At 36.3% G+C, this 26,951-nt stretch overlaps 1 protein-coding gene across 1 annotated transcript in view; it reads left to right on the forward strand.

Moving 5' to 3' along the window:
• The window catches only part of MYO9A (myosin IXA), a 269,941-nt gene that overhangs the window by 204,167 nt on the left and 38,823 nt on the right, over window positions 1–26,951 (forward strand). Inside the window, exons 29-35 of the mRNA XM_060005673.2 lie at window positions 2,363–2,505; window positions 5,144–5,367; window positions 5,862–5,978; window positions 7,521–7,709; window positions 15,195–15,242; window positions 19,726–19,837; window positions 21,779–21,840. Of these exons, the coding sequence (XP_059861656.1) occupies window positions 2,363–2,505; window positions 5,144–5,367; window positions 5,862–5,978; window positions 7,521–7,709; window positions 15,195–15,242; window positions 19,726–19,837; window positions 21,779–21,840 (895 nt within the window). The remainder of the gene's footprint in view (window positions 1–2,362; window positions 2,506–5,143; window positions 5,368–5,861; window positions 5,979–7,520; window positions 7,710–15,194; window positions 15,243–19,725; window positions 19,838–21,778; window positions 21,841–26,951) is intronic.

Raw genomic sequence — 26,951 nt, forward strand, 5'->3', positions numbered from 1 at the left:
GACTGGTCTTCCCCAATCCTAGCAGAAAACAGGAGATTTATTTTCTGGAAAGGATAAAACAGAAGATTTCTGCACTTGGAGGTAACCAGATACAGTTGAGGTGGGGTACATATTTGGAACAGGGAGATTTAATGAATGTTTACATACTGAATGTTAAGATCCCCCAGATTTTTTTTCTGTATTCTGCTTCCACGTTTCACATACCCTCTAAGCAGATGATTCAAAGAGTCTTTGGGACTTCCATCCAACCCTCATGGAAAGACCTAAAGATATTTCTATCAGGGGCTCTCCCTACAAATTGGACCAGCCAGATAACCCTACAAGGACAACCACAGTTTGGAAGCCCCACCAATGCACACTAGACCTTCCAAGAAGCTTGTTTATGCCCTACTTTTGATCACCACACATTTGAGGAGACATCAGAAGTGAAAGAATCTAAAACTAATTGATAAAATACAACTTGGAAGCAATAAACTATACAGGGGAAAGAAAACTTCAAGACAGACAAATACAACTATCAGTAGACCTTCTGCATAAATAAATATAACTACATTCATGAAACCAAACAGAATACTTTAAAGGGAAACATTCATAATAAAAAAGAGTATTTGAAAATTGAAACTGTGATAGCATAAAGAAGTCAGAAGAGTTAGAAAGAAAGTTGAGGACATCTGTCAGAAAGTTGAGCCAAAAGACAAATGGATAGAAGAGACAAGAAAAGATAGGAAAATTAGAGGAGCAGTTCAGGACATCCAGTGACCCACTGATAGGAGCTCTGGAAAGATAGGACAAAGTAAAAATAAAGTAATTCAAATAAATTTCATGGAACTGAAGGACTTGAGTTTCTATAGATTGAAAGGACCCCCTGAGGGCCCAACATAATGAATGAAAATAGACCCATACCAAGAGACAGGTCATCATAAAACAGTAGAGACAAAACACATCTCCATTATGATGGTGAAAGTAGCTTTTTAAGTGATGGTTGTACAGCAGTCACTGAGGGAACCGTGCCAGATTAGAGCAGGTTAGATGGCTCTGGGAAAGATTTCTTCAAGAACATGGAACTGATGGTGTACCTACTATGTCTCAACATGTTGAGAGGAGATACTCATAAATGAGGAGACACTTGGAGGTGAATTGGATGTAGGAAAGTGAGCAAATGTAAAACAAAACACTAACTCTAGAAAAATATTGGTTATGGAGGGTACTGTATGTCTCAGTTGTGAATATTATTTACAGAGTAAAAAAAATAGTGAATACTACTAAAAGAAAATACTGTATATTGATCTAACTAAAATTATGATATTCTGTTGCGGGGATGTCTGTGTTTGTGGAGGGTATAGAACTGGAGTGTTGGAATATGCTTAATTATTATTTGTGGTCATAAATATGATAGCAATATAAGTATGGTAAATATTAAAAGAATCAGTTAAATAAATTCAAAAGGGTTGCTCTAGGGAGCAGAAAAGGAATGAGAATGGCAGGAGAATGCTATCATTTGTAATAAGTCTTGTAGAACAATTTCCCTTTATACTATATGGATGTATAGGATTAGTAATAAGCTATTAGAAAAAGAAGGAAGCATGGATAAAAGAACATGGGCTTCAAAAGCAGACAGACCTGATTTTAACTTCCATCTCCATCAGCCCTTTGAGCCTCAGGTTGCTCATGTGTAAAGTTAGGATAAAAATACCTATTTATCATGGTAGTTGTGAAAAGAAGGCATCATAAGTAAGGCATAGTGCCTGGCTCCTAGTTGATGCTCAAAAATAAAGGAACCAACAAATTAATGTACAAGTAAGCCTCCTAGTACAAGGTTAGGATACATACTATATGGTCAGTAAATGTGAACTGTTATTATCTCAGGATGTTTCCTTGATTTATATGATGGGAGACAGTATAGAAGCACTAATGAGGCAATATAGAGCATAGTAGGTGTGATTCTCAACTTTGTTACTCACTGGCTGTATAACCTTGGGAAAGTTACCTAATGTTTAAGCTACCAGTTTTTCACCTGAAAAACGGTTATGGTTTGAATATCAACTTGTTGTTATAGTTAATTAAGGTAATTCTATATAAGCACTTGTACCTGGAGCATGATAACAACTCAAATAAATGGTGGGTTTTTTTAACATTCCTGAGTCTCATTATTTCTGTATTCAAGATGAGGAAGCTATCATTTACCTTCCAGATGAAGTTTAAATGTACACTTGAAGATTAAATATGACTAAACTTAACTATGAAGGTTAAATGAATTAATTCACATGAAAGGTGTTTATATAACTTAAAGTGACGTACAGATATTGTCAATAGGACATGCTAATTTCCATTGTTACTTTTTTGTTGTTGTTGTTGTTAACAGACCTCAGAGAGCTAAGATGAGATTCTGGGCCAAAGGGAAACAAGGGGAGAAGAAGACTACCAGAGTGAAACCTGCCACCCATTCGGAGGTTTCGGCACTCTTTGCTGGCTCAGATGTGATTCCAGCTCATCAGTTTCCAGATGGTAAAAATGGACAAAGGGTGGAGATTGTCTTCATAATTTCTGTTTACTCTTTCTGAAAGTTTACTATCCCTCTAGTATTTGTAATGGTAATCCTGTTGGTGAGATATTCTAATGAGATAGGACCAAGATTGTTAAGTCCCTCCTTAACTAACAGATAATTATAAAATTAAATTTTACCTATAACAGAAGTTTCAGGGAAATGTGGTACAAAACAGTGAAGTAACAACAACTTAAAGAATGACTGTGAATCTTTGATTAGCCTCAGTTTTCTAAAGTGTAAAAATCTAACCATCATTCATTCACTTAACAAATGTATATTCCTAGTAAAAATTAATGACAGCAGCTAATTTTTGAGTGCTTACTACATACAAGGCACTGTACTAAGCATATTGTATGTATTAACTCGATTGATCCTCACAACAATTTTTTGAGGTTGGTATGATTATTATTCCCAGTTTATAGATAAGAAAGCTGAGGCACAGAGAGTTATTTGCTTATACACGTATAGCAATTGGCAGAGCTGAGAGTTGAATTCAGGCAGTCTAGCTCCAGAGTCCGTATTCATAACCATTGTGCTGAAGTACCTATTATATGTTCCTGGGACTTTATAGTGGTAGCTGTTATTTTAACTTTTGGGGCATCAATCATAGCACATTAGAAAATACCCAACAGTTAGTTCATCTGTTGAGATATGGCCTTTCTAAATGCTAGAATTATTAACTCTCCAAGGATTCCAGTAGTCCCAGTATTAGAAGATTAGCCCATTCTTCCCAAGCCCTTTGCTCAAGTATGTATGAACGTTTTTAATTACCATGTAAAGATGCCAGCTGTCTTAAACAGGGATATACATCAGAGGTGGATGTGTAGTAATGAGTGGGTAAAATACCGGTGGGTGGATGAAATATCAGTATTGAATAAAATAGAGAGGCCCTAGGAAGAAAGTTATTATCTCTAAGAAGAGATAGAACAGGCCCAGTTAAAGTAAGTAAACAAAACTTCTCACATCTAGAATGAGATAAAAATAAAGGGACAAAGGATAAGATAAAGGGAGGAGAGATCAAGTTTCACATGGGAATGGATCAGCCAGAGCAGAGGCATCTGTGTGTCAAAGGAAAAACTGGTAGAAATTTAATTAGAACCCTGTTTTCTGTCTTGTGGCTTTGCTCCTATCACTTTGCAAACTGATATGAATAAAACCAGTAGTAAATTAAGTGAATACTACAGGTTCAGTTTGGAAAATTTGGAATTCCTAAGAGGATCAATTCATTTTATCTTATCTGGTTTACAGTAGTCATTCTGAATTTTTCATATTTCACAGTTATATTCTCCACTGCTGATTTCCAAGAAGGAATTAGGAAGCTCTTTGGTTGAAGTATATGTTATTAGCAGACTTCATTGTGTGTTTGCTTAATAAGGATACATGTATAAAAATTGATTGTAGCCTTTTTATTTATCTTTGGGTAGAAATTTATTAAGGTAGCCCTTGTTTTTAATGCTGAAATTGGATTATAGACAGTTTCTTTAGTAACTATTATTTCTTTTAGTATAAAGAACGATATTGACTTTGCTAAATGAAATAATTAGATACTTGTATATCTAGGTTATATAATGGAATTAATATTAGTTGACACCAATTTGAATATACTTATATCCTATATCTTGATAATTTTTATTCTGGTGCCATATCTCAAGTTTGTTTCACTTCCTGCCTAAGGTGGCATTTAGCAAGTAGGAGGCTATTTTTTTTCCTTTATTGTCAGAATTAGCTTTTAGATGGAATGAGGATATACCATTGGACAGAAGGTAAGGTAAATATATGTGGGAAAACATGTGAAATGGGGCCAACTTTCTCATCAAGCCCCAGGTAGGCGTTGGCAAATCCAGTGTAGTTCTAGATTATAATGGACTACATGGAACCCAATTTCTCTGGTGTAAACAATTGCAGAGAAGATTTGTTGTGTTTTACAATATTATATACAGAGCTAGTTAATTCCAGGAATTATCTGAGAAATTCATACAGTTATTTGGGAAATATATGTGAAAATCCTAAATAGCAAGCAGACACAGGCAGAAGTGAACCAGTTGAGTTACCTGGTTCCCTAAATAGAGGTTGCCAGCCTAACACCAGATATTGTCCCTGGAGCATTTATGGCTTTAGACCCTAGTAAACAAATAATAATAATTATCAAACTTCACTGGCTTATTGGATTTGTATATAACTGGATGTTCTTTCAAACAGATATAGTAAAGCTATGACTGGGTTAATAGTCAGCATTTAACATGCTAGTGTGATTGTGTACTCTTCTTTCTTTTCTTTGGGACTGAGGTCTTTGGGATCCAGGCTTCAGTTCTACAAGACACTTCCATCCAGATTTTCAGTATCAGACCTCATCTCTTTGGGAGACACAATAGAATTTCCCATTGAAAAGTGATAATTCTTAAATACATTTTCTGTACAAATGTACAATCTGGATTTACTGCCTAACTGCCTGAACTTAAACATTAATGTTACTTTACTTTTCGGATATTTACATGTTTCCTTCAGTGACTTACTAAAGGAACTTAAAAAGAAGGATGTGGAGATTTCAGTATTTTTACTAAAAGAAATTTTTTTTGGACACTCTATCTTGATTTATAGAATTATCTCAGAATCAGCCAACACCTCCATTGAGTCCAGAATTGCCTGGGAGTTGCCGGAAGGAGTTCAAAGAGAACAAAGAGCCTTCTCCAAAGGCAAGGCGCAAGAGAAATGTGAAGATCAGCAGCGTGGCTTTGGAGTCTATGCATTGGCAAAATGACTCTGTCCAGATCATAGCAAGTGCCAGTGATTTAAAAAGCATGGATGAATTTCTTCTGAAAAAGGTACCCTGTGCCTGCTCAGTGAGGCCCCTGAGCAGCTTTGACTGTGGAATGCTTGTATATCAGGATATGCCCCCTAAAGGATATATGCTTCAGTAAGTTAGAGCATCTGTTTCTTTACCAGAAAGGTACAAATAATAGGATTCATATGAGTTAGACTGCGTAGACAGGATTTAAAGTTTTAGGCTTTACTGTTGACTTCAGTTTTACCGTAACTGTCATGTTGCATTCTGTATGGGAAGGTGAGGCTTGTCATTGCACACTTTGAGTTGTCTTTTTGGTAGCAGAACTGTGGAATCATACAATGTTAGAAGGGACTTTAGAAATCATCTAGTAGTAATAAAACTTTGGCTACCTGGTCATGCTTTTTTCTGGGTCCCATGATAGTTTGCCCTTTCAGGACGGTCATTGTTGAAGAAACAGTATGTGTCCAGAGTGGCATTCACTTCTTTTCAATTTAGTTGATTGTGTACAAAATCTCTTTCTGTGGTCCCCAGATGAATGACCTAGATAATGAAGACAGCAAGAAAGACACACTAGTGGATGTTGTATTTAAAAAAGCTCTGAAAGAATTTCGGCAGAATATCTTCAGCTTTTATTCATCTGCATTGGCGGTAAGTTAAACTGTGTCAGGAGATATTCAGAAGTTCAACATATGAAAAATTTGACAATGCCATAAAAAATAATACAGGGGCCATGTTCAACTAGAGATTTCTCCAGTGTCTTCTTTTTGTTTTAGGGATAGATAGGGAAAAGCATTCTGACTGACCTCAGATTAATAGCATTCTCAAATTTCCTTGAGCTGTTTTTTTTTTCCCCCCTGTTATAGGTATATTTTCATCTTAAGGTATTGAATTCAGATATTCTAGGTATGATTCTTTTTCACCCAGTGGCTCTTTACTATTTTGACTTCTCATGATCCTTTTAGCTCTGGCTCCAGCTTCTAATTCTCATTTGTGTTGGAATTATACTTTTTTATTCATTAGAATTAGAGCAGTTTATGTTCACCAATTTCTATATATGAGTTTGTATCACTTTCAGATTTACCTATACTTTCATATGATGTTGGTCATGGTTTAGAAAATTTATTATTGGTGCTAAAGTATATAATAATTAATGCTTTTGATCTATAGAATCTTTATTAATATCTCTGAATTGTCATATTTATTCTATAAAAAATAATTTGTATTTAATTGGTTTTTCTTTGTTCAACCTGTAATTTAATGTGTAAAGAGAAATCAGGAGAACTTTCCTATGTATATTCTACTCAGTATAAGATTTTTTTGCCTTTTAAAAGTAGGAACCATGCAGTCTTAGACAGCAATAATTTCAAGACCATAATAAAGTAGTAATCAGGCTACGGCAAATGACTAGGTTTGGGTAGAGACAATGTTGGCCATATTTTTCTAATCCTGCTAACTGCTTGTCATGCTTCATACCTTTATTTTCTAGGTTAGGGACCAATATACTTTGTATCACATAGGAAGAGCCAACGTTATGAAATAGAGCTTCATAGTGGTTTTCTAACCCTGGATCAAAGAGGTTCAACTTATATTTCTGAGGAGGTGAAAGAGAAATACATTTTAAATGTATATAATACGTTTGGGTCACTTAAATCCTGTTTTTTTCTTTCTCATGAAGACTCCACACCTCATTTAAATAAGTTAAAAGGAATTCCATGTAGATTCCTTTGCAAGAAATATGGTGTTATTCTAAGCATGTCATTCTTCTTTGGAAAAATGAATCAAAGTAAAGGTTGCCTAATGTTTCACTAGGCAAGAATTCAAGTATTCACTTTTTCAGTTTTAGAGTGGAACTATCTAAACAAGGTTCATTTCTGGGGATAGGTAATTAAGAGGGAGGCAAATAATCTTTATAGCTAAATATAGTTTAAAATTCCCAGGGCTTTCTCCAATTATTACATTGTTTAAACTGTTAGGTATTTTACTAAAATTTAGCAGGTTTTATTCTGCAGACATGCCATAGTAGAGTGGGAATTTACAAATACCACATGACCTCATGGACATGCCCATTAGAAAGTATATCAGGATCCTAATTTTTATTCAAAATAATTACCCAATAAAAATTGAATCAGTCTTCTATATATAAAGAATTTCTTCATAAAACCTTACATTTCTTCTCTTATTGCTTATTAGATAGATGATGGGAAAAGCATACGGTATAAAGACCTCTACGCACTATTTGAACAGATTTTGGAAAAGACCATGAGGCTTGAGCAGCGTGATTGGAGTGAATCTCCAGTCAGAGTTTGGGTCAACACTTTTAAAGTGTTTTTAGATGAATATATGAATGAATTCAAGACTCTGGAATATATACCCACAAAGGTAAATATATTTTGATTTCTAAAAGGATTCAGTTATGAATTCTTCTTAAGAGTCTGGGACATCTGGTATTTGAGAAAAACATTACAGTGAACATGTCAACTACTTTAGCACTACTTTAGATCCAGCAAACTCCATTCTGTCCTAAAAGTTCATCAGACTGTATTATCAAAGCCTTCTGCCATTAATATATTCTTCACTGAGTTAAAATGTAATGTTGTGCCATTAAGATTATACCCTCAGCTTTGATAGAGGTCAGTACATAAATTTCCTTTCGAAAAACAGTGGTTAAAGATGTGATTAGTTGTATCATCTAGTGGCCTTTATGTAAGGACCCACGAATTATATTTCTCCTTGAATTAGGTTTTAGGAAAATGTATGTTTCTGAATATCTATATAATAGTAATAATAAACTTTATTTATTGAGTACCAGGAATTATACTAGGTGTTTGATATTTTATTTACTTCTTGCTTCAGCCCTATTAAATAATTATTATGAAATTCTTATTACAGAAGAGATAGTAGGCTTAGAGAAGGTTGTCAGTGTGTTTCCTTTCAGTACCCCAACTGAAATAATTAGGTATCTGATTATTGGGTAGCAGGAATACTGTTAATCCTTTTTATTGTCTCCCATTTTATTTTCAGTTATTCTGATTTATGTATATTTAGATTTATAAAACATTTGAAATCATTTTGAAGTAATCAGATATAAATAAATCTTTGAAAATTCTTCTGTTCTACATCTAAGTTGGGGTCTTATGTTATGCAGAAGAAGATTCTTATTAGGCTTATTCTGCCTTTGTTTGTAATTTTAAAAGGTTAGATTGAGATTGTTCTCTACTATGGCTAACAAGAAACGTCATATGTAAAAGAACTTTTCCATGTCCCAGATGATACCTTTTAAAAAAAAAAATTTCTTTTTATTTATTTTTGGCTGCATTGGGTCTTCGTTGCTGCGCGTGGGCTTTTCTCTAGTTGCGGCGAGCCGGGGCTACTCTTTGTTGTGGTGCATGGGCTTCTCATTGCGCTGGCTTCTCTTCTTGCGGAGCACGGGCCCTAGGCGCGCGGGCTTCAGTAGTTGTGGCTTGCAGGCTCTAGAGCGCAGGCTCAGAAGTTGTGGCGCACGGGCTTAGTTGCTCCGCGGCATATGTGGATCTTCCCAGAGCAGGGCTCAAACCCATGTCCCCTGTGTTGGCAGGCGGATTCTTAACCACGGCGCCACCAAGAAAGTCCTCCAGATGATACCTTTTGTTTTTTAATTTAATTTATTTTTTTATACAGCAGGTTCTTATTAGTTACCCATTTTATACATATTAGTGTATATATGTCAATCCCAATCTCCCAGTTCATCCCACCACCAGTCCCGCCGCCACTTTCCTCCCTTGGTGTCCATACGTTTGTTCTCTACATCTGTGTCTCAATTTCTGCCCTGCAAATGCCTCATCTGTACCATTTTTCTAGGTTCCACATATATGCATTACTATACAATATTTGTTTTTCTGACTTACTTCACTCTGTATGACAGTCTCTAGATCCATCCACATCTCTACAAATGACACAATTTCGTTCCTTTTTATGGCTGAGTAATATTCCATTGTATATATGTACCACATCTTCTTTATCCATTCGTCTGTCGATGGGCATTTAGGTTGCTTCCATGACCTGGCTATTGTAAATAGTGCTGCAATGAACATTGGGGTGCATGTGTCTTTTTGAATTATGGTTTTCTCTGGGTATATGCCCAGTAGTGGGATTGCTGGATCATATGGTAATTCTATTTTTAGCTTTTTAAGCAACCTCCATACTTTTCTCCATCAATTTACATTCCCACCAACAGTGTAAGAGGGTTCTCTTTTCTTCACACCCTCTCCAGCATTTGTTGTTTGTAGATTTTCTGAAGATGCCCATTCTAACTGGTGTGAGGTGATACCTCATTACAGTTTTGATTTGCATTTCTCTAATAATTAGTGATGTTGAGCAGCTTTTCATGTGCTTCGTGGCTATCTGTATGTCTTCTTTGGAGAAATGTCTATTTAGGTCTTCTGCCCATTTTTGGATTGGGTTGTTTGTTTCTTTAATATTGAGCTGCATGAGCTGTTTATATATTTTAGAGATTAATCCTTTGTCCGTTGATTCATTTCCAAATATTTTCTCCCATTCGGAGGGTTCTCTTTTCGTCTTGTTTATGGTTTCCTTTGCTGTGCAAAAGCTTTGAAGTTTCATTAGGTCCCATTTGTTTATTTTTGTTTTTATTTCCATTACTCTAGGAGGTGGATCAAAAAAGATCTTGCTGTGATTTATGTCAAAGAGTGTTTTTCCTATGTTTTCCTCTAAGAGTTTTATAGTGTCCTGTCTTACATTTAGGTCTCTAATCCATTTTAGGTTTATTTTTGTGGATGGTGTTAGGGAGTATTCTACTTTCATTCTTTTACATGTAGCTGTCCAGTTTTCCCAGCACCACTTATTGAAGAGACTGTCTTTTCTCCATTATATATCCTTGCCTCCTTTGTCATAGATTAGTTGACCATAGGTGCGTGGGTTTATCTCTGGGCTTTCTATCTTGTTCCATTGATCTATGTTTCTGTGTTTGTGCCAGTGCCATATTGTCTTGATTACTATAGCTTTGTAGTATAGTCTGAAGTCAAGGAGTCTGATTCCTCCAGCTCCATTTTTTTCCCTCAAGTTTGCTTTGGCTATTTGGGGTCTGTTGTGTCTCCGTACACATTTTAAGATTTTTTTATTCTAGTTCTGTAAAAAAATGCCATTGGTAGTTTGAAATGGATTGCATTGAGTCTGTAGATTGCTTTGGGTCGCATAATCATTTTCACAATACTGATTCTTGCAATCCACGATCATGGTATATCTCTCATTCTGTTTGTGTCATCTTTGATTACTTATATCAATGTCTTACAGTTTTCTGAATACAGGTGTTTTACCTCCTTAGGTAGGTTTATTCCTAGGTATTTTTTATTGTTGTTATTGTTGAAGTGGTGAATGGGATTGTTTCCTTAATTTCTCTTTCTGATCTTTTGTTGTTAGTGTATAGGAATGCAAGAGATTTCTGTGCATTAATTTTGTATCCTGCAACTTTACCAAATTCATTGATTAGCTGTATTAGTTTTCTTGTGGCATCTTTAGGATTCTCTATGTATAGTATCATGTCATCTGCAAACAGTGACAGGTTTACTTAAGCTTTTCCAATTTGAATTCCTTTTATTTCTTTTTCTTCTCTGATTGCCATGGCTAAGACTTCCAAAACTGTTGGATAATAGTGGTGAGAATGGACACCCTTGTCTTGTTCCTGATCTTAGAGGAAATGCTTTCAGTTTTTCACCATTGAGAATGATGTTTGCTGTGGGTTTGTCGTATATGGCCTTTATTATGTTGAGGTAGGTTCCCTCTATACCCACTTTCTGGAAAGTTTTTATCATAAACAGGTGTTGAATTTTGTTGAAAGCTTTTTCTGCATCTATTGAGATGATCATATGGTTTTTATGCTTCAATTTGTTAATATGGAGTATCACGTTGAATTGCATATATTGAAGATTCCTTGCATCCCTGGGATAAATCCCACTTGATCATGGTGTATGATCCTTTTAATGTGTTGTTGAATTCTGATTGCTAGTATTTTGTTGAGGATTTTTGCATCTATAATCATCAGTGATATTGGTGTGTAATTTTCTTTTTCTGTAGTATCTTTGTCTGGTTTTGGTATCAGGGTGATGGTGACCTCATAGAATGAGTTTGGGAATGTTCCTTCCTCTGCAGTTTTTTGGAAGGGTTTGAGAAGGGTGGGTGTTAGCTCTTCCCTAAATGTTTGATATAATTCATCTATGAAGCCATCTGGTCCTGGACTTTGTTTGTTGGAAGATTTTTACTCACAGTTTCAATTTTCTTACTTGTGATTGGTCTGTTCATATTTTCTATTTCTTCCTGGTTCAGTCTTGGAAGGTTATACCTTTCTAAGAATTTGTCCATTTCTTGCAGGTTGTCCATTTTATTGGCATAGAGTTGCTTGTAGTAGTCTCTTAGGATGATTTGTATTTCTGCAGTGTCGGTTGTGACTTCTCCTTTTTCATTTCTAATTTTATTGATTTGAGTCCTCTCCCTCTTTTTCTTGATGAGTCTGGTTAATGGTTTATCAATTTTGTTTATCTTCTCAAAGAACCAGCTTTTGGTTTTATTGATCTTTGCCATTGTTTTCTTTGTTTCTACTTCATTTATTTCTTCTCTGATCTTTATGATTTCTTTCCTTCTACTAACTTTGGGTTTTGTTTGTTCTTCTTTCTCAGTTCCTTTAGGTGTAGGGTTAGATTGTTTATTTGAGATTTTTCTTGTTTCTTGAACTAGGATTGTATTGCTATAAACTTCCCTCTTAGAACTGCTTTTGCTGTATCCCATAGCTTTTGAATCATCGTGTTTTCGTTGTAATTTGTTTCTAGTTATTTTTTGATTTCTTCAGTGATCACTTGGTTATTTAGTAAGGTGTTGTTTAGCCTCCATGTGTTTGTGTTTTTTACATTTTTTTCCCTGTAATTGATTTCTAATCTCATAGTGTTGTGGTCAGAAAAGATACTTGATATGATTTCAGTCTTCTTAAGTTTACTGAGGCTTGATTTGTGACCCAAGATGTGATGTATCCTGGAGCATGTTCCATGTGCACTTGAGAAGAAAATGTAATCTGCTGTTTTTGGATAAAATGTCCTATAAATATCAATTAAATCTATCTGGTCTGTTGTTTCATGTAAAGCTTATGTTTCTTTATTAATTTTCTGTTTGGATGATGTGTCCATTGGTGTAAGTGAGGTGTTAAAAGTCCCCCACTATTATTGTGTTACTGTCGATTTCCTCTTTTATAGCTGTTACCATTTGCCTTATGTATTGACATGCTCCTGTGTTGGGTGCATATATGCTTATAATTTTTATATCTTCTTCTTGGATTGATCTTTTGATCATTATGTAGTGTCCTTCCTTGTTTCTTGTAACATTTTTTATTTTAAAGTGTATTTAATCTGATATGAGTATTGCTACTCCAGCTTTCTTTTGAGTTCCACTTGCATGGAATATCTTTTCCATCCCCTCACTTTCAGTCTGTATGTGTCCCTAGGTCTGAAGTGGGTCTCTTGTAGACAGCATATACATGGGTCTTGTTTTTGTATCCATTCAGCAAGCCTGTGTCTTTTGGTTGGAGCATTTAATCCATTCACGTTTAAGATAATTATCGATATGTATGTTCCTATGACCATTTTCTTAATTGTTATGGGTTTGTTTTTGTAGGTCCTTTTCTTCTCTTGTGTTTTCCACTTAGAGAAGTTCTTTATCACTTGCTGTAGAGCTGGTTTGGTGGTGCTGAATTCTCTTAGCTTTTGCTTGTCTGTAAAGCGTTTGATTTCTCCATCGAATATGAATGAGATCCTTGCTCGGTAGAATAATCTTGGTTGTAGGTTCTTCCCTTTCATCACTTTAAATATATCATGCCACTCCCTCTGGCTTGTAGAGCTTCTGCTGAGAAATGAGCTGTTAACATTATGGGAGATCCCTTGTATATTATTTGTTGTTTTTCCCTTGTTGCTTTCAGTAATTTTTCTTTGTCTTTATTTTTGTCAAATTGATTGCTATGTGTCTCTGAGTGTTCCTCCTTGGGTTTATCTGGTATGGGACTCTCTGCGCTTCCTAGACTTGCATGGCTATTTCCTTTCCCATGTTAGGGAAGTTTTCCACTATAATCTCTTCAAATACCTTCTCTGGTCCTTTCTCTCTCTCTTCTTCTGGGACCCCTATAATGCGAATGTTGTTGTGTTTAATGTTGTCCCAGAGGTCTCTTAGGCTGTCTTCATTTCTTTTCATTCTTTTTTTTTTTATTCTGTTCCACAGCAGTGAATTCCACCATTCTGTCTTCCAGGTCACTTATCCGTTCTTCTGCCTCAGTTATTCTGCTACTGATTCCTTCTAGTGTAGTTTTCATTTCAGTTATTGTATTGTTCATCTCTGTTTGTTTGTTCTTTATTTCTTCTAGGTCTTTGTTAAACATTTCTTGCATCTTCTCGATCTTTGCGTCCATTATTTTTCCAAGGTCCTGGATCATCTTCACTATCATTATTCTGAATTCTTTTTCTGGAAGGTTGCCCATCTCCACTTCATTTAGTTGTTTTTCTGGGGTGTTATCTTGTCCCTTCCTCTGGTACATAGCCCTCTGCCTTTTCATCTTGTCTATCTTTCTGTGAATGTGGTTTTTGTCCCACAGGCTGCAGGGTTGTAGTTCTTCTTGCTTCTGCTGTCTCCCCTTTGGTGGATGAGGCTATCTAAGAGGCTTGATGGGAGGGACTGGTGGTGGGTAGAGCTGACTGTTGCTCTGTTGGGCAGAGCTCAGTAAAACTTTAATCCGCTTGACTGTTGATGGGTGGGTCTGGGTTCCCTCCCTGTTGGTTGTTTGACCTGAGGCAACCCATCACTGGAGCCTACCTGGGCTCTTTGGTGGGGCTAATGACAGACTCTGGGAGGGCTCACACCAAGGAGTACTTCCCAGAACTTCTATTGCCAGTGTCCTTGTCCCCACGGTGAGCCACAGCCTCCACCCCCGCCTCTGCAGAAGCCCCTCCAACACTAGCAGGTAGGTCTGGTTCAGTCTCCCCTGGGGTCACTGCTCTTTCCCGAGTCCCGATGCATACACTACTTTGTATGTGCCCTCCAAGAGTGGAGTCTCTGTTTCCCCAAGTCCTGTCGAAATCCTGCAGTCAAATCCCACTAGCCTTCAAAGTCTGATTCTCTAGGAGTTCCTCCTCCCATTGCCAGACCCCCAGGTTGGGAAGCCTGACATGGGGCTCAGAACCTTCACTACAGTGGGTGGACTTCTGTGGTATAGGTGTTCTCCAGTTTGTGAGTCATCCACCCAGCAGTTATAGGATTTGATTTTATTGTGATTGTGCCCCTCCTACCATCTCATTGTGGCTTCTCCTTTGTCTTTGGATGTGGGGTATCTTTTTTGGTGAGTTCCAGTGTCTTCCTGTCGACGATTGTTCAGCAGGTAGTTGTGGTTCTGGTGTTCTCGCAAGAGGGAGTGAGTGCTCGTCCTTGTACTCCACCATGTTGAACCAATCTCCAATACCTTTTTATATTTAGCTCTAGGATGGAGAGTTTTCTAGAGCCAAAATATGCAAAGTGCAATCATTGAAATTAATAATCAGGTAATTAATGTTTAAAGTCAAATAACCATTTAAATTAATAATGGTGTGGCTTCTGGGCAGAACTGAGGTTTAAAAAGATAATTTCTAAAGTATCCTTCCATTCTGTTGCTTTTATGAGCACTGTGTTTTACTAAACATAAATTTTTTTTCTCACATATGCTTACTAGCACTGCGCGTTTCCTCTTGAGGAATAAAGAGCTGCTTATTTTATTACCTGTTGAGCAAAAATCTCAGCATTTGCAAAGAAGTAAGAAACTATGTTAGTCTTCGTTATATCATATTTTCTGTATTTCTTTCCAACCAGGTGCCAAAAACAGAGAGAAAGAAAAGAAGGAAAAAAGAAACTGATTTAGTAAGTCGTAATCTATTTTTTTTATGTTACTAAAAAGTAATTTTTAGACCACTAGTCTGAGCTGTATCATACAGTATTTCTGTGGAAGTATTTAAAGAATAAGTTTATCAGATGCCTAGGGGGTAATCATTTACGTCTTTACAAAAATTTAGAAAGACAAATGTGTCTTGAATTCTTTGGCTTGACTTGTTATTAATGGTGCCTTCCTAAAATGGTAGAAAACTGAAATGTTTACTCATGAAAAGTACAAATATGAACCCTTTTCAGAAGTAGGGGTAGGGAAGGAGTTTTTTAAGGAGCTCTCCCTCCCTTCTGAGGAATATGAGGACTACTTAGGATTTTACAAATGTTAAGTCCTAATTCAAGAGACATTCCCAAAGGCATTTGAGCATATTTTACCATTGTTCATGTTTTTATCTTTTGTATTATATGTCTCTATTGCATACTTTACCATAATCTCTGTAATTGCAAGGATGAGTTAAGCCCTAGAGGAGCTCATAATCTGCTAGTGAAGGCAGGCATTTAAAAAATTACTACTTTTAGATGTGATAAGTATTATAGTAGATAGTACAAAGTGCTGTGGAAATACAGAAAGAGAGAATGAAGCAATACTTTACAGAAGAAAAGATGGTTTTGCTAGTTCTTATCAAGTGAGTAGTAGTTTAGACAGGCAGTATCTAGCCAGAGGGAAAGAGTATGTCCAGAGACACATGAGTGAAAAACCTGGCATGTTGAGCCAGTAGCTTTAATAGGCTCAAGTATTGCATGTTTATGTGGGGGTGGCTGGAAATGTAGGTAGAACTCTGGCCAGCACTCTACCTCCAAAATGCATCTAATATCTGACCATTTCACACCACCTCCACTGCTATTACAGTAGTCCAGTAATACTATGTGTTGTCTCATAATTGATCTGCCTTCTTATATTCTTCTCCCCTTACAGTTTTCTACATAATAGCCATAATGAACATTTAAAAACAAAAATCAGGTCATGTTCCTCCTCTACTCAGAACTCTCTAGTGACTTCCAGTGTTACTCAACATAAAACTCAGAGTTCTTACCATGCCTACAAGACTCGACATGATCTTGACCTTGACCTCTCTAAGCTTCATTTCTTCCCGCTCTCCCCCTGTTCCCTCTGCTTCAGTTGCATTTGCCTCCACCACCTTCTCCTCTTTCTTCCCAAGTTGTTTCCCCTGCTCGTCCTGTCTTCCTCCATTTCCCCTGAAAATGTTAAGCTTTAGGGCCTACAGAACCTGGATTCACCCCTGCCAATGGTAAATTCTAATCCTAGAATATTTATTGTTAACCTTATTAATAAATCAGGATTATAAATCATCCCCTATCACTTGTAAACCAAATTCTAAGGTTTTTTAGATCATTGCTTGTCACTTTTCCACTGTGTGTGTTAGAAGCATGATCTGACTCTACTTTAGCATGATCTTACCTGTTAAAGAGTTTCTTCCTTTACATGGAAGGAAAAGGAATCCTGAAAGTAGGATATTTAAGCCCTTAGCCTGGCTTACTTTTGTTCACCAATGGAGAAACTTTAGACAACTTAATCTTTGAGTCTCAATGTCCTCATGTATATAATGGGAGTATATATTATATAAAATAGGAGTAAAATAGAATTACATAAAACAGGTGTAATGTCACCCACCACTGAGGATTTTTGAGATTGTGTATGAAGTAAAGCGTAGGGAAGGTGGAGGAGTAACAGGAAGGCACCTGTTATTTAACAGGTAGTGTTTAGGCCTTCTATACATTTTAAGCCTTATAAGAATAATCTTTTTCATATCAATGAGGAAAAGAACAATACCTTGAGATAAAAATGAGTAAAGCATATGACATTAAAAAAAAAGAAAATTCATTAATTCAACCGCTATTATATTTCAGGGCCTGTGATAAGTGCAGGCCATAGAAAGAAATGTTAAGAAATATATGAATAAATGTTTATACTTAATAGTATTCAAATTAAAATGAAACAACAGTGATTTTCTACTTTGTCCATCTATGAGCAAAGTTAAATTAGTTACCTAGTTTGGAAAGATAAAGAAATATATAGATTTTTTTCAATACTGCAGATGGGGTTATTTGCATAACCTTCTTGGAGAAGGTACTTTAATAATGGTGTATTAAAAACCTTAAAAATATTAAAAACAAAACCAAAAAACCTTTGACGCAGCAATTCCGCATACAGGAATTTATCCAGTGGATATATCAATTTGTTCACACTGACATGTACAGGCTCTTTATTGAAGAGGAATTTGTAATAAATAAACGTTTTGAAAACAACCTAAATCAGTAAGGAAATGGTTAAATAAATTAGATACATCTATATAATATAATACTGATTGGCATTAAAGTAAGAGAAACCATTCTTTAAGATGTTTTATTAATTAAAAAGAGCAAAGAGCCAAACACTATATAGAAAGCTACTATTCATATATTTTTAAAAAACCAAAATACGTTTATAACTGTACACACACACACGCACACGCACACGCACATACACACAACATCTGAAAGTATGCACAGGAAACTGGTATCAGTGATTATTACTATAAGAGGAACTAAACAGTTGGAATTCAGAGGTGAAAGAAAGGTTTTCATTGTATTCTATTTTGTACCTTTTGATCCATTTAGAATAAACTCATTTTTTAATGAAACTAACTTAATATTAAGAGTTCCAGTAGAGGAAAATAATGTGCATGTGTGTGATTTACAGTTTCATTAAATAGAAGGATATCTGTGTGATAAAATGTCAATATCTGGAAATATTTGAGACATCACAGAGCCAAGGTCATATTATAAAGCTGTGGGATGGATGAACTGTGAGTTAGATCTTTTTCATTTAGTTAGTTGGTTATTTGATTAATTAAGACAAAAATGACTACTAATACTCCCCTAAATATATGTATGTATGTGTAAATGTGTGTATATATGTATTTATTTATTTTAAAAAATTGAGATATAATTGACATATAACATTATACTACTTTCAGGTGTACAACATAATGATTCAGTATTTGAACTATACCATATAGTTACCAAAATGGTAACAGTACCATTTTATAATCCCACCTGAAATATCTGAGGGTTCCAGTCTCTCCACATCCTCACCAATAGTTGGTTTTGTCTAATAGTTATAGCTATTCTAGAGGGTATGAAGTGGTTTCCCATCATGGTTCAGATTTGCATTTCTCTGGTAACTAATGATTTGAGCAGCTTTTCATGTGCCTCTTGGCCATTTATACTTCTTTGATGAACTGGCTATTCAATATTTTGCCCATTTAAAAAATTGAGTTGTCTTCTTATTAATACAGTTCTTCCTGTATTCTAGGTAGAAGTCCTTTATCAGATATACGATTTGCAAATATTTTCTCTGAGTCTGTGGTTTATCTTTTTATTTTCTTAATGGTACTTTGAAGTAAAAGTTGTAAATTTTAGTGAAGTCCAGAACAATGGATTTTAATGTTACAGAATATGAAGAGTTGATTGGTGTGGTTTTAGATTCCATATTTCAATTAACCTTTAAGTTACCATTTGCAGAGTTTTAATATTGTGTCATTTTCTGAAAGGACAATTAAATCATTTTTCCATTTTCGAATTTCATATCTGTATGAAGCTGAATTTTCTTCATATTTTTCAAACTTAATTGCATACTGCCACCAGATTGCATACTGAAGTGGATATGAGAATCCAGTTGTCCTTTATTAAGCCAGACATCAAAGAGGTTTACAAAAATGTAAAACAGTACCCCTCTTGTCATTACTTTTTTTGTGTGTTTTATTTATTTATTTATTTTTGCGGTACGTGGGCCTCTCACTGTTGTGGCCTCTCCCATTGTGGAGCGCAGGCTCAGCGGCCATGGCTCACGGGCCCAGCCGCTCTGCGGCATGTGGGATCCTCCCGGACCGGGGCACGACCCCGCATCCCCTGCATTGGCAGGCAGACTCTCAACCACTGCGCCACCAGGGAAGCCCTGTGTGTTTTAAAGATACAGTTGTTTTTCATTAAAATGTTACTTATGTTAAGATGGAATATGTTTAATGATAATTTTAAGTGAATTGGATAGTTAAATTTTTTTTAGTTTTAATTTCTAACTCATATAAATAGAAGTATCTTGAGATCATCAGTAATTTTCAGAAGTGTGAAAGATTCTTGAGATTAAAAATAAAAATTTGAGAACTGCTGCTTTTAATTTAACATGCCAATTCAGAGTTGCGTAAGACAGCTCTTAAATGTTTATAGCATTGTTTTCTGATTTTCATATAAGTTGTTTTTGTCTGTACTAGATTGTTCACTTTTTGAAAGCAGGGATCATATATTTTACCTTTATTTTATTTCTCAGATCATAATTCTCCTCCTGGAATAAGTACCCAATGAAGACAACAGGGAATTGAAGGATTTCCCACTGCCCGACATGTTAGGGCAGCATTTACTGTGTTGGCTTTAACATAGATAGCTGTATTTTTTCCTTCAGGTAGAAGAGCACAATGGTCACATCTTTAAAGCCACCCAGTATAGCATCCCTACATACTGTGAGTACTGTTCTTCTTTGATATGGATAATGGACCGAGCCTCTGTTTGCAAATGTAAGTATGAGAGTTCTTTGAGGAATTTTTTAACCACTTGATATTTCTGTTTCCATGAGTTTTCTTAAATCTTCTTTAACATTAAGGAATAATTCACACTCCCTAATTCTTTAACTTCATCTCTCATTATAGTTCCCTTTACCTACTCTTTGTTGGCAAATAAGATATTTTGGTGTTCTTTGGTTACTGTACTTGCAGCTCACTCCATCTGAAATGCTCTTCTCTCAGATGTTAGTATGACATACTACTTCAGTTGATTCATGTCTCCACCCTCCTTTCTAAAATGCCACCCTGTCCCCCAATTCTCTATCCCTTTACTCAGCTTTTCTAGTCTTTATAGTAGTTATCACCACCCAAGATGATGTTAAGTATTCATTTGTTTTCTTGTTTGTCTGTCCCACTAGAATGTGTTCTCTATAAGGTCAGGAAACTTATCTGTCTCTTCTGTATACCTAGAAGTATACAGAACAGTTCTGGCACATTATAAGTTTTAGTAAATATTTATTGGGTAGATGGAGCTATAGATGGTTGGATGAATTAATGAACAAATTCTTAGATTATAACCAGAAAGGTACTTTTTCTACTATAATTCTTTATCAAAACCTTTAAATCCTAGAACGTGAGTGGAGATTTTTTGTGGGTCAGCTTGGTTCTGGCTTACAGAGGGTCTTTAGCGTCTACTCCTGTCATTCCATACATCTATCCTGGTGCTTTTAATAATTTTGTGAGTCTTTGTTTACTAGTGGGCCAGAACTGAATAAAAGAAATGTTAGGAAGGGTTGTGTCCAGTATGACAACAAGGATGGCAATCATGTTCACCATAGTGAAATCAGCACCTGGATATTGCTGGATATGTTCATTTGTTCTATGGTTCAAAAGTGATTTTCTTTTTGTTTTATTATCAGTAGTCTAAAAAAATTGCAGTGAAAGTGAAATTGGGAGTAGTTTGCCATGTACTTGACTGTTTAATGTTAGTCTGATTCCTGTAGGTTTGGTATGATTTTCTCTGTGATCTGAAACTGAAAATACAAAGAATCTGCTTTTTTTTTTTAATGACTTGGGTGGGTTTGGTTTGATTTCTTAACAGCATTAACTAACTTTTTTTGTGCTTATACTGGTGATTTCTCCAGTACAGTGGTATGGTCTCCCCTCCTTGATCTTGGCTTTGAAAACCCCTCAAGTCATGCTTTAGAAGCTCAAGAAGGATATTCAGGTGTTGATGTGCAGGAGCCAGAGCTGGTGTACCAAAATGATGTAGGCCAAGTAGTTTCTCCATATTCTCCTCTCAGCGTGCCCTTTGCACCTACTGCTGCCTAGCCACCCTGTTATCTCCTGCTCTGAGAAATTATTTCTGCTCTTAACTTCTTCCTTATCTCATCTTCCCAATCACTACTGATATTCTTTATGTTCTGTTTCCTCAGAGCTCTGTTCTGGACCTTCTAGGATAGTAAATAAGGCCTTTCTTATATCTTAGTATGCTGCCAAATTTGTTTTTATTTTAGTAAAGGTCTTTGACAGTAATGCTTTTCTTACCCATTGGAATGATTCTTAATAGGTATTTCTTTCATTTTAGCAGATCGTAGAACAAATTTAAGAGGGGAACATGAGCACTAGTTTGTGAATCAGACCACAGAGATACATATTCTGCTGGAATATGGTGGGGACAGGGGAGGAGGGGTGGGCAATCTTGAAAGAATAAAAAGCTTTTTCATAGACAATGGTTAGAAATTTTAGGTATGTTTTTCAACTTCATTTTTCTGAATTGAATGAATTAAGACAATTTTTCATTCTAATACCATACAAAGTATATGTATGTGATACTATAGCAGTCTCAGCTTTAAAGGAAAAAATTTATGCTCAGAATAAAGCAGTAAACTTATTAAATTCTTGTCACTGATGTACAGACTTCTGAAAATGCTACATTCTTAACCTATTTTTCAGTATGCAAGTATGCTTGTCATAAGAGGTGCTGTCTGAAAACCACAGCCAAGTGCTCTAAAAAGGTAAGAAGTTATCATCTATGAGTAATAAATAACAGGTCTGTTGGTTTTTCGTGCCTTGTAGAAGGAAATCAAGGCCTCTTTGATGATTTTATAGAGTAGCAGTTTTCAAACTTTTTGGCCACAAATCACAGTAAGAAATACATTTTATATCATAATCCAGCATACACATATAGAGGGATGTGTATATATAACTGAATCGATTTTCCTGGAACTATATTTACCTTTACTACATGGGAACTACTAAACTGATTTCACAACCGGCAACTTATTAAAACACTTCTTTTAAAGGTTTCCTACTTCTTTAAACACTCATAAATGTTTCTAGAAATTGTCTTGAAAGTGGTAGGCTACAATTAAAGATTTTAACATGAACAGTAAAATTCACCAGCATAGTTGGTGTTTTTACATATTTCTACTTGGATACACAGATCTAAAAGATACTGAACATGTACTCTGCTACCTTTATGCTTCAATGAAGCAACAATTTTGGAAATATTTCAGGCTTTTATTGGCGTATAATCACATTTTCTTATTAGTCACATATAATTTTAACAATACTATGCAAATCTGAACTATAATAAAATGTGTGTGCATGTTTACAGCCCTTGTATATAGTTTGCATCTGTTCCAAATTAGTAGACAAACATGGCAAAGTACAAAGAGAAATTTGACAAAGGGCTTAAAATACAACGAAGGTGGGGCATCTGCTTCCAGCTAAGACGAAGTAGCTTCTGGCAGACTAATATTCATGCTCATGCTGAGAACAGCTGAAAAAAGTCTGTTGCCTAGCATTAGAAAGTTGCCCAGGCAAATTGAATTTAGGGGCCTAGATCCTACAGAGAAGAGAATTACAGATTGGTGAATCTATATCTATGAGATGTTTCTCTCCTACTGGGAGTTTGTCAATTTTTGTTGTAGGGCAGGAAACCAAGATTCTGGGCAGAGGGCCACACTTAAGAGTCAGAGAAGCCATCAGTGCTCTTAGAAATCTGATAGAGTTATACAGACAAAAGTTGGAGTTTGGGATTGCCAGGACTTGAGGGACCATGATCCAAACATATAGAGAAGTGAGCCTGAAACTCAGAGGTTTTTCCCTCAAGGCGTTTTCTGAATTCTTAAGCTGCACAGGGCAAGAGGCTAAGAAGCTAAACAGAAAAGCAAATTAAGAGTATTTTGCAGTCTTACAGTGTCAAAGAGAGAAAAATTGGACTTGGATGACCCACCTTTGAAAAAGGACCCTAGTCAATACTCTAGACTCTTCAGTGAGACCTGTGAAGAGGTATACCCCAGGAAGGAGGATGAAGCGTTGATAGCATTGATCAACTGAGTTTTATAAAAACTGCAAGGCAGTCCTTGATTGGATTAAGATGATCTCTTCCTTTTTCTAGCTACCCACCTACAGAGAATAGCATGAATTCTCTCTAAAGAGAGGTAACATTGTTGAGAGCCTTTACAATTTGTTCACATATGAAATTAGACATTAAGAAATGAGACTAAGAAATAAACAGACAATATCTGTAGACTCATAGATGACCCATTACTGAATTCACACATGTACTTAAAAATTTTTTAATTAATATGTTTAGATGCTCGATAAAAAGATTTAAAATGGGGCTTCCCTGGTGGCGCAGTGGTTGAGAGTCCGCCTGCCGATGCAGGGGACACGGGTTCGTGCCCCAGTCCAGGAAGATCCCACATGCAGCGGAGCGGCTGGGCCCATGAGCCGTGGCCACTGAGCCTGCACATCCGGAGCCTGTGCTCTGCAGCGGGAGAGGCCACAATAGTGAGAGGCCCGCGTACCGGGAAAAAAAAAAAAAAAGATTTTAAATGTCTTTTTTATCATAAAATTGAAATATATATATATAAAAAAGAGCCAAATGGAAATTATAAAAATAAAAAATGAAATTGTAAACTCAAAAGACAGGTTTAACAGTGTATTGGCCATAGGAGAAGAGAAGATTGGTGAGCTGAAAAATAGATAAGTAGAGACATCCAAGCATAGAGAGTAAAAAGAATGGGGAAATACAGAAATAAACATAGAGACATATGGGAAAGGATGGAAGTTTCTTAAATGTGTGCAGTTGGAGTCCAGGAAGAAAAGAGAACAAGGGAGAAGCAGCATTTTAAGAGCTAATGGTCAACACGTCAACCACTTTCAACCTAAAGTGGGATAAATGCAAAGAACATCATACTAGATGAACAGTCCTCCAAATGGAAGAAAAGGAAAATTTCTTAAAAGCATTCAGAGAAGGGAAAAAAATAACCGCTACTAAAGGAGCAGTGAAAAGACTGACAACTGACTTATCAGTAGAAATGATGGAAGCCAAAAAGACAGTGGCTTGGCATATTTTAAGTGTTTTAAGAAAATAAAGCTAACTCAGAATTCTGTACTTGGTGACAGTAGCCTTCCAAAGTGAAAATGACGTGAAAACACTCCAGACAAAAACTCAGAATTTGTCATCAGCAGACCTGCTATAAAAGAAATACTAAAGATTCTCCAGGCAGAAGGAAAATGATCTCAGATAGAAACAGAAGTACAGGAAGGAGTGAAGAGCTATGGAAAGAGTAAATAATATGTGTAAATATAAATGAATATTGACTAAAAACAATAATAATGTTTTATGGCTTAAAATATAAAGAGAATTAAATTATGTGACAACACCACCACCAAGGTGGTTGGGAAAATGAAGTTAAACTATTCCAAGGTCCCTGGATTATCTGAGAAGTGGTGGCACAGTGGTTAAGAATCCGCCTGCCAATGCAGGGGACACGGGTTCAAGCCCTGGTCCAGGAAGACCCCACATGCCGCAGAGCAACTAAGCCCGTGTGCCACAACTACTGAGCCTGTGCTCTAGAGCCCACGAGCCACAACTACTGAGCCCGCGTGCCACAACTACTGAAGCCTGTGTGCCTAGAGCCCGTGGTCCTCAACAAGAGAAGCCACTGCAATGAGAAGCCTGCGCACCACAAGGAAAGAGTAGCCCCTGCTCGTCGCAACTAGAAAAAGCCCGCACACAGCAACGAAGACCCAACGCAGCCAAAAATAAATATATTTGACTTAAATATGTTATGAGTATTTGTTGTAGTCTTTAAAGTAGCCACTAAAAGAATAGCAAATGAATATATAGCTAAAAAGCTAATAAAGGTGGGAAAATGGAAAAACAAAAAATACTTGATTAATCTAAGAGAAGATGAGAAATGAGAGAAACAGAATCATAAATCAGGTCAAAGAAAATAAATAGTGAATTGATAGATATAAGTCCAAATATATTGGTGATTACATTAAATGTTAATAGACCAAATACTTCCAATTGAAAGACTAGGATAGGAACTTCCCTGGTGGTCCAGTGGTAAAGAATCCGCCTTCCAATGCAGGGGACAGAGGTTCGATCCCTGGTCAGGGAGCTAAGTTCCGACGTGCTGCGGGGCAACTAAGCCCACACATCACAACTAGAGAGAGAAAACCCACACACCACAACTAGAGAGAAACCCAAGCTCCGCAACGAAGAGACTGCATGCTGCAGCATAAGATCCCCCATGCCTCAATGACCTGATGTAGCCAAAATATATATATATTAAAAACAAAAAGACTAGGATAGGGACTTCCCTGGATGTCCAGTGGGTAACACTCCACACTCCCAATGCAGGGGGCCTGGGTTCGATCCCTGGTTAGGGAACTAGATCCCACGTGCATGCCGCAACTAAGAAGTCCGCATGCCACAACTAAGAAGCCCATATGCCACAACTAAGCGTCCGTATGCCACAACTAAGAAGTCTGCATGGCGCAACTAAAGATCCCGCAGTCCGCAACGAAGATCCCATGTGCTGCAACTAAGACCTGGCACAGCCAGAATAAATAAATAATTTTTTAAAAAGACTACGATAAAACCAACTGAAAAATCTCAGTGATATGCTATTTACAAGAAACATACTTAAATATGTTTAAAAAAAATACAGAAGGTTGAAAGCAAAAGGATAGATAGATATAGCATGCAGAGACTAATCAATAGAAAAGTGGTGTAGCTGTAATAATACTAAAATGTACTTTAGGATGACAAACATTACTTCAGGTAAAGGTGTTTCATAATGATGAAATGGTCAAGCCATTAGGGAGCTATAAAAATTCTAACTTTAGAAGAGTCTATTATTATAGCTTCAATACCTGGAAGACAAAAATTCAGTAAGGATGCAACTGATTTAAAAAACACACTTAAAAATCTTATCTACTTGGGGCTTCCCCGGTGGTGCAGTGGTTGAGAGTCCACCTGCCGTTGCAGGGGACACGGGTTCGTGCCCCGGTCCGGGAAGATCCCACATGCCGCAGAGCGGCCGGGCCCGTGAGCCATGGCCACTGAGCCTGCGCGTCCGGAGCCTGTGCTCCACAATGGGAGAGGCCACAACAGTGAGAGGCCCGCGTACTGCCAAAAAAAAAAAAAAATCTTATCTACTTGATGTGTATTGAACCCTGCATCTTACAACTGCCTGAATACACAGTCTTTTCAACTGCACATGGAACATTTGACAAAATTGATCATATGTTGGGCCATTAAGCAAGTCCCTACAGATTTCAGAGGATTGAATACTTTGAGAGTATATTCTTTGACCAGAATAAAATTAAGCTGTAAATCAACATAAAGATAACTAGACAATCCTCAAATGAAAATGGAAAAATATTTTGAACGAAATGATGAGGAAAGTATGACACAACAAAAGTGTGGGTATAGCTAAATTTGTGATTAGAGGAATATTTATAGCTTTAAGTATATATTAATATACATTAATAATATATTAATGTACAATACATTATAATACACATTAGAAAGGATACAAGGATAGAAATTATGTAAACTTCCATCTGTCGAAGGTAGGAAAAGAAAACCTAGCAAATTAAACCCAAAGGCAATAGAAAGAAGATAATAAAGATAAATAAATGAAATGAAAAACATCTATACAAAAGATAAAAAGCTACAAAGCTAAATTTTAGTTCTTTGAAAAGACAATGCATAAACTCTTAGCAAGAGTGATCAATAAAGAGAATTTTTAAAAAACCAAATCATTCACAAGAAGAAAAACATACACCACAGATACTACAAACATTAAAAGGAAAATAA

This window comes from Delphinus delphis, chromosome 2 (genome assembly GCF_949987515.2).
Source record: "Delphinus delphis chromosome 2, mDelDel1.2, whole genome shotgun sequence".
NCBI lineage: Eukaryota > Metazoa > Chordata > Mammalia > Artiodactyla > Delphinidae > Delphinus > Delphinus delphis.